The sequence below is a fragment of the Pezoporus occidentalis genome, unplaced genomic scaffold, assembly GCF_034315485.1.
Source record: "Pezoporus occidentalis ecotype Australia unplaced genomic scaffold, CSIRO_AGI_Poc_V1 ctg296, whole genome shotgun sequence".
Lineage (NCBI taxonomy): Eukaryota > Metazoa > Chordata > Aves > Psittaciformes > Psittacidae > Pezoporus > Pezoporus occidentalis.
Window position 1 is genome coordinate 226393 of NW_026914896.1, and position 12291 is coordinate 238683.

At 47.3% G+C, this 12291-nt stretch overlaps 1 protein-coding gene across 1 annotated transcript in view; it reads right to left on the bottom strand.

Annotated features, from left to right (window-relative positions):
• Positions 1–2315: 2315 nt before the first annotated feature.
• LOC134167729 (phospholipase A2 inhibitor gamma subunit B-like) overlaps positions 2316–12291 on the bottom strand; it is a 140241-nt gene continuing 130265 nt past the window's right edge. Inside the window, exons 2-6 of the mRNA XM_062626662.1 lie at positions 6829–6927; positions 5775–5891; positions 4484–4633; positions 4206–4346; positions 2316–2688 (exon numbers count right to left, since the gene is read on the bottom strand). Coding sequence (XP_062482646.1) covers positions 2465–2688; positions 4206–4346; positions 4484–4633; positions 5775–5891; positions 6829–6927 — 731 coding nt within the window. The 3' untranslated portion in view covers positions 2316–2464. The remainder of the gene's footprint in view (positions 2689–4205; positions 4347–4483; positions 4634–5774; positions 5892–6828; positions 6928–12291) is intronic.

Genomic DNA, 12291 nt, shown 5'->3' on the forward strand with positions numbered 1-12291 from the left:
CCTCCATTTACACAAACACAGATTGAAACAGCTTTGTTTGCCACAACGTTGAGTGAGAGGTCAAAACTGAGTTCCTTGCCACAAAACTGACAGAAACATTGCTGTCTGCTCTCCTTGTCCTCCCCTAAACACCATCCCAGCAGCATGGCTCTCTGGGTATGTCTCACCCAAGTCTTGACTAGGTTGAACAAACCCATTTAGCTTTTCCGTCCCGATAACATCACAGGTCAAAGTGGAACAAACAGAAAGTGAAGGGTTGAGCTATCGAAGCGGATCGAGATCTGCCATGGGGGTGCCACTGACAGTAATGTAATGTTCTGCATGAGCGTGCAGGAGATGTGTTCAGGGATAATGTACTTGCACAGATAGAGGATTTTTTTAATTCCAGGGTGTTATCAGATCTGGAAAAATGCTGAATGAGTGGGTCACTGCAGTATCAGTCCATTGCTACACCATGAAGGGGGAGCTGTATTCCCTCTCTAGCTGTAATTGCACAGCCTTTGCAAATAATTAACTGAGCCTAACAAGACTCTTTTCCCTGCATTAAATCTGTATTATCAGTTCACTCCCCACCCTGAAAATTAACCTTCTTTCTCAGACCCACACCCCTTTATTATAACAGACAATGTGAAATCCTTTCCCAAATAATTTGGTGGGAATAAGAGGTGAAAAAAAAGTTTCAGTCTGTTTGGGAAGAAGAGAATGTCTGGGGGAGACAGAAATTACAAGAATATTCAGTCTCTATGCTGGAAGTTAAAATCTGATCACATATATATTCACACATACATGTGTAGGTGTAGTCATCTCACCACTGATGATGGTTTTATGGTCTGCTTTAAGCAGACAAGGCTTTCCATAGTGCTTTCTGCCACAGCATTGAACTAGGAGGTAAAATTGTGTTGCTTGATCACTGTACCTCCATGTCCAAAGCACTTCATACTTGCACTGTGATCCAGGTCTGTGAAGAACAGACACGATCATGAAATTTACTTAATAATCCTTTAGTCTGCTCCAAAAGTGGGCCACTCATTTGAGGATAGATGTATAGTGAAACACTGAAGTTAGCTAACACCTCTCCCACAGCATACACCCCAGCATCTCCCAGAGCTCCTACTGCTTCATTGTTTTGCCCACAGCCCGTACTACCTCCAAGATACAGAGATGTGGTGTTTCTCTTCAGTACCTTTGTGTGGGACCAACCTAAGGAGACCCATTTGGGTGAGTGATGGCTGAAGCATAATAGCCAGGTTGTGGTGAATGTAGAAGAGGAAAGGCTACACCAGCCATGGGTGTAGTTTGGCCTACAGAAGGGAAATAGGCATTGGTGTAAAGCTTTCTGTTACTTGGACTCCCAACAGGCTGTAACCATACAGAACTGCTTGTTGTATGAAATTAAGCCTCCCTAAGGTAAGCGTTTATTCTAGGTAATCATGAAAGCTATAGGTAGAATGGAAGAGTGTCTGGTAAGGCAAGAACAATCACAAGAAGAAAGGTTGTTGCCAGGAGCAGTCATAGAATCATAGAATCACAGAATAGTCAGGGTTGGAAAGGACCTTAAGATCACCCAGTTCCAACCCACCCCGCCATGGGCAGGGACACCTCACACTAAGTCATGTTACCCCAGGCTTTGTCCAACCTGGCTTTGAACACTGCCAGGGCTGCAGCGTTCACAACTTCCCTGGACAACCCATTCCAGTGCCTCACCACCCTTACAGTAAAGAACTTCCTCCTTATATCCAATCTAAACTTCCCCTGTTTAAGTTTTAACCCATTACCCCTTGTCCTGTCACTACAGTCCCTAATGAAAGTTCCTCCCCAGCATCCCTATAGGCCTCCTTCAGATACTGGAAGGCTGCTATGAGGTCTCCACGCAGCTTCTCTTCTCCAGGCTGAACAGCCCCAACTTTCTCAGCCTGTCTGCTTGTAACAAAGGGTCACTGACTCTTCTCTGAAATAGAGACTACGTAAGGGCTGCTCAGAGGCCACAGCCATCCCTCTGACCTGAGGGACTCCTCCTACCATGGACAAATAGGATACAAGGAAGGAAAAAAGGGGCTAGCTTTCTCTCTAACCAGAATGAATCTCTCAGGAAGAAGCCTCCAACCCTTTTCAGAGCTTGGAAAAGTGGCTTTGAAACTTACCATTTACCATGAGATAGAGGATGCAGACTCTAAGGCTGCCTTGAGAGCTCCCATTGCCTGTGCAGCGTACGGGCACCCCATACAGTGTGTGGACAAAGCGCCCAGAGAAGGCAACATGAAGCCAACCACAACCTATGAAGATTTCATTCAGACTAAATCAATGAGGAAACAAAAGAAATGTAAGCACTGTCTTTATTCTGTGAAATTATGGAAGAGCTAATCTGAAAATGAACACCCCACGCAGGTGAAGCCACAAACAGGACTCTGTGCACATCGCTGCTGGAGTCTGTCACGGGCTTTGCTTAGCCCAGTACCGGTAAGAGTCAGAAAAGTACCTTCTCCAGGATGAACCCTGACAGGACAGGAAGGAAGAGGCAGCCTGAAGGGGCAAACCCAGAACTCACTCTGGCCAAAACAGCAGCTTGTTTGCATTGGAACCGCCTTAACTTTATGTCCATCATCCCCAGATTGTTTTTTCCATCTCCTACAATACTGCATTCAGAAATGGTGGTGCAGCCCTTCATGGCAGCTTTCAGAGACAGGCCACCTGCACACGAGAAGTACATACCATGCATTAGGGGAACCAGTTTCCATAGTTATTCCATCCCTGACCAATGAGGTCCCCATTTCCACTCCAAGAACTGCCCATTCTTTATGTCCAGTTGGCTCCAAACCCACCAACCCATTCTTGTCTGTGCCAAACCAATGGAGAAGCGCTGCTCACATGTCCTCTGAGGGAGTGACTGAAACCTCAGCTTATCCTTTACCAACACTGGAACATCTGCCTGAAAGAAAGACCTGAGAAGGTGGTGGTTGCTTAACTTCCCATCCAGATTTCCTTGCTTCCGTTGCTAGCTTTTTCTCACACTGCTCATGTTTCTCTGCTGCAGAGGATATGGAAGTTTGGAATATTCTGATGGACATTTTAATCTCAAATACAACTAATGTATAAGGGTGCTTCATTAGATCCTCACCTTCCTTTGCTTCCCTATGCTGCTGCTTCCTCTGCACAGCTAATCACACCGCACACGTCTCCTCTATTCACAGCGGCCGATCAATCAAGTCAAGGCAAGTTAGGAGCATGTTTTATTTCAGTGGTACACTGAATTAATTACACCACTCTATTTCCATGGCTGTGACTAAGAAAATTATTGTTTTCCTTCATGTTGTCTCGGTGAAACACCTTCTAATTCAGGGTTTGGACAGCACATCTATAAAGTGCATAGCAAAGACCTTCAGGCATCATATCATCACCTAGCAATATTGTCAACCATGCACAAGATCATTTTTTCCAGTCTGTTCCTACAGCAGCTGCCACTGCTCTTCATTTCCATGTTATTTTTCCTGCTTGCTGGAGCATGGTGGGACTGACATGAAATATTTTATCTGTAGAAGGGGGAGTTAAACCTGGAACTTGCTGTCTACTTTCCTCTCTAATTACAGCTCCTGAGGCAGGAAAAGTATTTCTGAAGGACAGCGTTATGTGCTGCTGCTGACCCCAGTTGTTCAAAGGCTGGAGCTCCCTTGCAGGATCTTTGGGTACCCCATGCAGCATTCATGGGGAGGCACTTGTCCCGGGCTCTCTAGGAGCACAGGCACCACTATAACAGTGTCTTGGCCCCAGTGGCCAGTGTCACCTCATGAGAAAGCCAAAGCCTCTGTATTAGATTCACCTGAACCTCCACTAAGTAGGCAGCAGGCTGAGATCCAGATTCATCCTCATGCATCTCAGCTAGGGCCAGCAGGTTAAGGGTGTTGGTCAGATTTATCACATACCAGTATATCAGATTGTTTCCAGAGTCCAATGCTGCCCTTGACGTCAGTTATGCCATGCTATGAGGAATCCCAACAGCTATCCATGCATGATGAAGGAGGAAGAGAAAAGCACCCCTGCCCTTCTATCAGCTTTAAGAATGTTCTGTGTCAGTTCTGTACCTCGTCCTATGTTTTTTCCTTCACACTTTTTGCCCATTTTTATTTCTCTGTGATGCTTCATCCCAGTAGGCTGGTTTCACCCATTTAACCAAAAAGGACAACCCCCCCAAAAAAAAAAAAGGTAGTTACCAGAATTCATTAACCCAGCAAGGTCAACACACTGGGTTTCAGATCCGGTGCAGTTCACGATTTCATTACCACACTGAAAGGAGTCCACGCTGTAGCAGGCAGGACACTGGTATCCATTGGGCACATTGTCCTCTGGTGGCACTGGAAGGAAAGAGGTGGACTGTAACTGGTTTTAGTGAGACAACAAGAGGAACAGACCCGGTGATGGCTTAGCTTGGAAGGCCTCACCTCAGGCTAGGGCAGACAGAGAGGGGACAGAGTATAAGGAAAAAGCTTACATGAGACAGAGATTGTTCGACAGTCATCACCTGTGCAGCAAGCCAAGTGGCTCCTTGCTTTTACCTTCCCATAGTTCATGGTGATAGGGCCAAGGTGGCACATGCTGGATGGCAGGCAGGACTTGATGGATGACGGGATTGCCATCCCCCCTGTAACGAAGAGGCAGGCAGCAATAAGACATTAACCACAAGGTAACTCGCCTCCTCACCCATTATCTCCTCCAGCAGCAACTGCTAGGCAGCTGGCCTGGGGCCTGAGAGGTGTCTGTGGACAGCAGAGCTTCCCCCAAAACCAGCACTGGTGGCTTTGGTGATCCCCTCAGAGGAACGAGGGTGCCATCGCATCTGAGACGCTAGTGAGGAATTTCTCCTTCTCCACATTGGGCTTAAAGTCAGGAGGAGAGCATGACTCCTCACAGGTGGCCTTGTCACAGATGTTCACCTCAGCCAGGATGTCCTAGCCACAGAGCTTATGGGGTGACACATATGCCTCTGACCCGTGCTTCTTCATGGACAGGAGCACACAGTCCATCATAGCTACAAGCATCCTGACACAGGCAAATCTAGTCCTCCCCACCAACCAAACCCAAAAAGTGTAATGGGCAGTAGAACAGTTCAAGGATGAAGGGTGGCTTTGCACAAGCAGAAGGAAGATATGCACTGAAGCTGCCAGCACCAAAGCTGGTAGGATAGGAGCCAACTTCTAGTCTAAACACCCAGTCACATCACTGACGATGGGCAATGACTAGAACTGTGCCACTAACATAACCAATTGTGCAGTTATCTCAGTGCTCAGCACTCATCCTTGGCTTATCAACCATGGGGACAAAATGATAGCTCAGCCCTGGTGGTGCCAGATAACTGCCTGGTGTCCCCTTCCCTGTTCAAGGAAGGGAGCCAGATGCAGTGCAGTTTATTCCTCCACCCATGGCCAGTGCACCCTCAATGCTAGATGCCAGCAGCCTCATGTCCCTCATGGTCCAGACTGTCAACCCAACCATTTAGCTTCGCCAGAGCTAAAAACCCATGTCTCCTCTCAGTATGCTGCCTAGGTCCTCCCCTCCACAACTAAGAACCCAGTAGGAAACTGCTGCTTAAGATAGAGGAATAGAGAGCTTTTTCCATCCCAGACCATCACAATCCCTGGGTCCTCTGTCACTGAAAAGGAAAATGAGCAGCTTATCCAAAGACTCACTATAAAGCCAATTACAGAGGTGGGGAGAGACACTCATCTCCCATCCCAACTCCAAAAGCTTCACTGGCACACAGCCACAGTGGATGTCCCACCTACCTATCATGACCTCGTGCAGAATGATGCCGCAGGTATCTTCACCACCATTGCAGGTTTTCATAGGGCCAAAGCAGCTTTTTCCTATGCTGTGACAAACCTCACACTGAAGGGAAGTCCCTGGGGAAAGAAAGAGGACACATTTCTGGTGGCAGTCATGAGGGATCTCACTCCCCCTTTCATCAGATTGCTTTGCTTCAGCATTTAATCAGCACTTTTCATATTCCTCTTCCCTTATTTCCTCTGTTCCATTGCTCAATTTGTAGGTTCTCTTTTTATGATTAATATTATCACTTATTCTAGCATGAACTTGAATTCAGGCAAGTGAAGAAGGCCATTTTGGGTTATTTACATTAACCACCAGTACCAATCCAGCCTCCCTTGTCTGCTGTACAATGATGTTTGCTTGGTTTTCCTGGGGTTGCTAAGGAGAGCATCCCCACCCTCTGCCATTGCAGGCATTCAGGTGTCCCTGGATTCCAGGGCCCCAGATCCTCTCTTTGCTGTGAGCAGGGACACCCAAAGGTCTGGGGATCAAGAGGCTGCCAGGGGGTACTTATTCTATATTTTCAAAGTGGGGAATGACATATGTTTTGTAGGCGTTAGGGGAGACCAGTTTATCATCTGCCTCCTGGAGCATCTTAAGCAGACCAGAATATCAGGCAAAAACAACTTAGAAAGGAATAAAGTGTTTATCAAAGAAAACAACAGCATGTCTTCCCTGACTCACACTTAGTGGGACCCAAAGGCATGTGTCAGTTCCATAAACCCAGGTACCTTGCAGTGACTGTGATATCTACATGGGGTGGCAGGTACGACACAAGACTTCCAAGACATCAGTGCTCTTCTGGAGCAGAGCTGAAGGACATACAGTGTCTAAAATGTGACACAACCCAAGGCATGGATTAATGAGACCATGGCCACCTCTCTGCAGTGCAAATCCCCCCAGATGAGGAGTTCACATGGCTCAAAAGGAAGAACAGATCCATGCACAGAGCGCCCATTCCCAGACCCCTTCCATGTCTCATAGCCCCACAGGTCCCAGTGGAAAACTCACCTGGGTCCAGGAAAGCCAGGAAGAAGCTGAAGACAATGGATGCTTTCATGCTGGTGGGATGTAAGCAAAGGCAGCTGCCAAGTCTTGCTGAACACCGCACTGTGTGCCACTAAGCGTGCCAGAAAGAGAAAGGGTTTTGTTGGTGTTGCAGAAGTGGTATTGAGGAAATGCTCTGAAGAATATACACACTGCAGAAACACAACCAGTGTTTGTTTTTTTTCATTTAAAGTGGAAGTTCTGCCTTTTCCTCCACATCAGCGTTGCAGTTTGTCTTTCCCCAGTCTAGAGTACGCAGCCTGTGGGGAAAGGCTGGCTTGTCTGGGGTCTATCAGGTATTTCTCTGGTGCACTCTTTGTTTAAGCATACAGCCTCTGCCATACATATGAATGATGGAGAAGAAACCATTTGAACAGCCCTGTTGTGCTCTCACTGTTAGGCCCAAAGACGCAAAGTGCAATAAGAGTCAGCCAGGAATCTTCCTCATGGCTGAGTTTTTCTGGCTGGTTTCCCATCTCCCTTCCCATCAGACAGTCAGGAGCTCTCATACCCCAAGTACGGCAGCAAAGCAGACAGTGGCAAAGCAGTGAGCTTCATCTCCAAGCTGGCGTGCAGCTTCTGTTTGCAAAATGACTGCCAATGCACACCTTGGAGCAGGCACAGTCAAGGGTTCCCAGGGTTGAATACGTCAGAGCTGCAAAGTGGGTCCTCCAGGGTGGAGTTTTTGATATAAACTACTTGGAAGTTGATAAGAAAGTCTCCTATTGTACCTCTGGGCTCTAAATCAAACCAGCCAGCACGGAGAAAGCATCGATGTGGCTGTGAGACAGCCTGGTCACAGTCTAGGTAATGTCATAGCAGGTTTTCAAAGTCCTGAGATCTCATGATGACCTAATGACAAGCAGCAGTGACCAACTTGATGCTGGCCCAAAGGTTCCCTGCTCCATGTGCAGGTTTTATCGGGATGTGCTGCCTCACTGAAACTATTCCTTATACTGAAGGTATCTTCTAAACTCCTCTTGTGTACCAAATCGGACACAGCCAGTTAGTTTATGGTCCTCGGGGACTTTTTGTACTGACAGCAAAGAAGAACTGAAATCCCTTGTACCCTCTTGCAACTGCAGTATGAGCTCTTTGTGCAAGATGCTGCTTTTTGCTGTGTAGCACAGCAGGGCGCTAGGTTCATGTGGCCTCCAGATACAAGAGAAACACAAATGAGTCCTCCACAGCAGGGGCATGAGCACCACAGAAGCAGAGGGGTAATGAATCACAAATACAAGGTTCAAGGATCTTCCAAGACTCATCTGGTCCATCCTGCTTCCCAGGACAAAGGCTGCCTGTGGGGATACATCATATAGCAGGGAAATCCAGTCTGGTGGGAAGGGAGTCTCACCTTGAGCCTGGCAGGGCTAAGTGCTATGTAAAAAGCAGAGGTATTTTCTCTGCTGAAGATTCCTATTGATGTGCAAATGAGCTCATTGCTGTTTCTGGTTCTACCAAAGACTTCCTGCAAAGCCATAGAGGAAAATCACAGATCTCACTGTTTCCACTCCTTTGCTTTGATTTTCTGTTTCTCTCTCCCACCTTACTATCTGCTTCTCCCATTTTGGACTAACCTCTTCAGGGGAAAAGTTATCTTGTGACATTTACAAATACATTGAGTAGCCTAAGCTAAGCCCACAGCACTATGAGAATGGAGATCAGCGCAGTCACACTGGATAAAAGTCTGAGTCCCTCAAAGTCCACAAAGCTGGTACCACAAGAAGACAAGAGAGAATGATATCATCACCTTGGATTTCTTTTTCCACTCAGAAATGGTCTCATACCCCAGTCGATATGTTAGAATGAAGTCAAACTTCAGCCGGTCTGGGGTTAAAATTTGTTCCTTTTTTGTCTTAAACCTCAAACTGAATAAAACCCTATCAACAGGCAGGCTGGGATAGTCAGATGGGGGTGATTGCGCCATTTAACTACATGTGGGTCTGCAGACACAGACAGGGAGATGTGGCTGTCTTTGGTGATTTTATTTTCATGCCTTTTCATTTAAGATGATTACTGAAGTGCCTGGGGGATCTTCCCTGAATAACATGACTGCACTAGTCCCAATGAATTATATTCAACTCACCTGTTTCCCACCTCTCGTGGAGGGAGGGTGTGAAGCTGCAGCCTTTTCATGTGCATTTTTAGAGATGAAATCAAGCATAACAAGGAGGAGCCACAATCTGCAGCAATAAGAGACCTGGAAAATAAGAGTTAGGAGAGAAGGCAGAGACAATAAAGGTGTCACCCAGTCATATTTGTATCTGTAGAAACAAGAGCTGGATAAGAAAAACTACCACAGAGGGCTTACACTGGGAATTGAGAGAATTTTCTAAGTGTCAATAGTGAAGCTTATTGCCTGGGAAGGTGTGGATCCTCCTTCCTGGGTGGCTTGGAAAAACAGGCTAGACATAAGCATTAGGAAATTATTTAAGCTGATAGGATCCTGCTCCAGGGCTCAGAGATGGACTAGATGTTCTCTCTCAAGATCCTTTCTAAATTGGTTCTTATTCTTTAACTTCACAGTGCTCATGAAGCCCCTGTCTTCTGCTGCATGTCCATGTTTCCAGAAGCAGAGAAGGGTGACAAGGACCATCACACGCACAGGGAAGTGAGGCAGAGGCTGGGGAGGTCAGAAAAATCTGTGAGGTGAGAAGTCAGAAATCCAGTCCTGAAAACTGCACTGACTGAGAAGAAGGGGTATGTTGAAGAGAAAGACGTCCAGCAAAAGAAAGATGCCCATCTAGGCTAGAGCTTGGATGAAAGTCATGCATGAATTTGTCATGCAAGTTCATGGCAGAAAATGATGGTGGAAATCTATGATTTTAAAGAATCATAGAATCATTTATGTTGGAAAAGATCATCAAGTCCAATCATTAACTAAACACTGACAAGTCCACCACTAAACCATGTCCTTAAGCACCATATACATGTCTTTTAAATACCTCCAGGGATGGTGGTTCCACTGATAATCTAGGCAGCCTGTTTCAATGCTTGACAACCCTTTTGGTGAAGAAATATTTCCTAATGTCCAGTTTAAACCTCCCCTTGCACACCTTGAGGCCATTTGCTCTCATTATAAGAATACAAACGTAAAGATACATCATCAAACCCGGATCAGAAAGCTCTGGAAAAAGGAAGGGAAGTGGCAAAGGTGCAACAAATAAAAGAAAATACAGAAAGGGATGGGGGTGCATAGCTTTGCAGGACTACAAGAAATCTGAAGGGTCTACAGGAAATCTGTAGAGGGGCTTTTTCCATGGGCATGTAGTGACAGCACAAGGGGGAATGGCTTTGAACTGATGCAGGAGAGATCAAGATGAGATTTTAGGCAGAAATTCTTCCCTGTGAGGCTGCTGAGGCTCTGGCACAGGTTGCCCAGAGAAGCTGTGGCTGCCCCATCCCTGGCAGTGTTCAAGGCCAGGTTGGACAGGGCTTGGAGCAACCTGCTCCAGTGGAACGTGTCCCTGCCCATGGCAGGGGGCTGGAACTGGATGAGCTTTAAGGTCCCTTCCAATCCAAACCATTCTGTGATTTTATACTGGGGAAAAGCCTTTTACCGACCTAACTGGGGTTGAAATGGAAGGAGATGCTCAAAAGGAGAATGACGATGATGGTTTTAGGAAAGAAGCAGTGAGATCCAAGCTAAGGCTGATCTGATGGTCAGATCAGAGGGGGCTGGGCTGAGCAGCCTGCTCCTGTGGTGAAATACTTGAGAACGACCCAGGAGGACAGGATGTCCCCGGGTTGAGGGTGAAGCTGACACAGCCCTGGACCAGGCAACTGGCTGCAGCCCTCATCCCGCACAGCAGCTGGGGCCCTGACGGCTGGGAACACCATGACCAAACTTCTCCTCCCAGCCCCTAGGAAGCCAGCAAAGCACTTTTTGCAACAGCAGGCAAAAACGAGAACCCAGGCAGAGCCACTGGCAATGCGACTGGTCAGCTCCGAGGGGCAGCTCACACTGGCAATCTAAAACCTCATTTGCAGCTATCCTGGTCTGCAGAAATCGTTTGAGGAACAGCTCAGATGTACTTGGGATTCACTGGGATTCACATCTGATTCAGGAAGTCCCAGCACTGCAGTAGCTGAGGCTGGCAGAGTAGTACAGAGACAGGACTTTCTTAGATGTTTGCTCTGCTGTTTAGAGCTCTGCTTACATCCACTGTTCTGTTGTTGTTGGGGATGTTTTTTTTTTGCTGATTTTGAGGATTTCCTACCGTTGTACTCTGCTCTCATGAGACCTCACTTGGAGTATTGTGTGCAGTTCTGGTGTCCTCAACATAAAAACGACATGGAACTGTTGGAACAAGTCCAGAGGAGGCCACGAGGATGATCAGGGGACTGGAGCACCTCCTGTATGAAGATAGGCTTGAGAAAGTTGGGGCTGTTCAGCCTGGAGAAGAGGAGGCAGTGTGAAGACCTCATAGCAGCCTTCCAGCATCTGAAGGGGGCCAATAAGGATACTGGGAAGTGACTCTTCATTAGGAACTGCAGCAATGGGACAAGGAGTAATGGGTTTAAACTTAAACAGGGGAAGTTTAGATTGGATATAAGGAAGAAGTTCTTTACTGTAAGGGTGGTGAGGCACTGGAATGGGTTGCCCAGGGAAGTTGTGAATGCTCCATCCCTGGCAGAGTTCAAGACCAGGTTGGACGAGGCCTTGGGTGACATGGTTTAGTGTGAGGTGTCCCTGCCCATGGCGGGGTGGGTTGGAACTGGATGATCTTAAGGTCCTTTCCAACCCTAACTATTCTATGATTCTATGATTCTATTTGCCAGGCTCCTATCCCCAGCAGAGCATGGGTGTTGCACCCTGAATCCAGCTCTCCAGAGGAGCATCTCTTGGATGAGGGTCAGCCACACACCAGCAGCAGCTTGATGGGGTTGGGCTGGCTGCAGAGGAGCAGAGCAGCTCTCGTTGCACCTGCTGCCACTGTTTGTAGCTGAATAGAGACAGGGAGCAGGTGATGCTCAAATCAAAGCAGAGACCTTGAGGAAGAGTATGGTCATGTGCATGCTCCAGGTCATGGATGATATATTCAGATGCATGTCACCATGTCAAGTTGAAGCCCTGTATACAGGGTCCTTGCATGGCTTGGATGCTCAGCTGGGGCCAGAGGCTAACCCAGGCTGGTGGTAGCCAGCACTACTGTCCCCACATTACCAGGACACAGCTCCAGCACCAGGATGGAGTAGCCATCATGCCCATAGTAGCCACTTTTAACCATAATCTGCTTCTTCTTCTTCTGCTAGAGGACAGTCCTGACTCTTAAGCCCAGTTAGGCTAACGCTACACTAATACAGGGCTATCTGTGCCTGCAGGACCCACAGTGTACACTCCCAACAGCTCTAACACCATCAGCAGGAGAGAACAAGTTTAACAGTGTCCCCAAAGCCAATGGACAGCTTCTATGAGAGCAATAG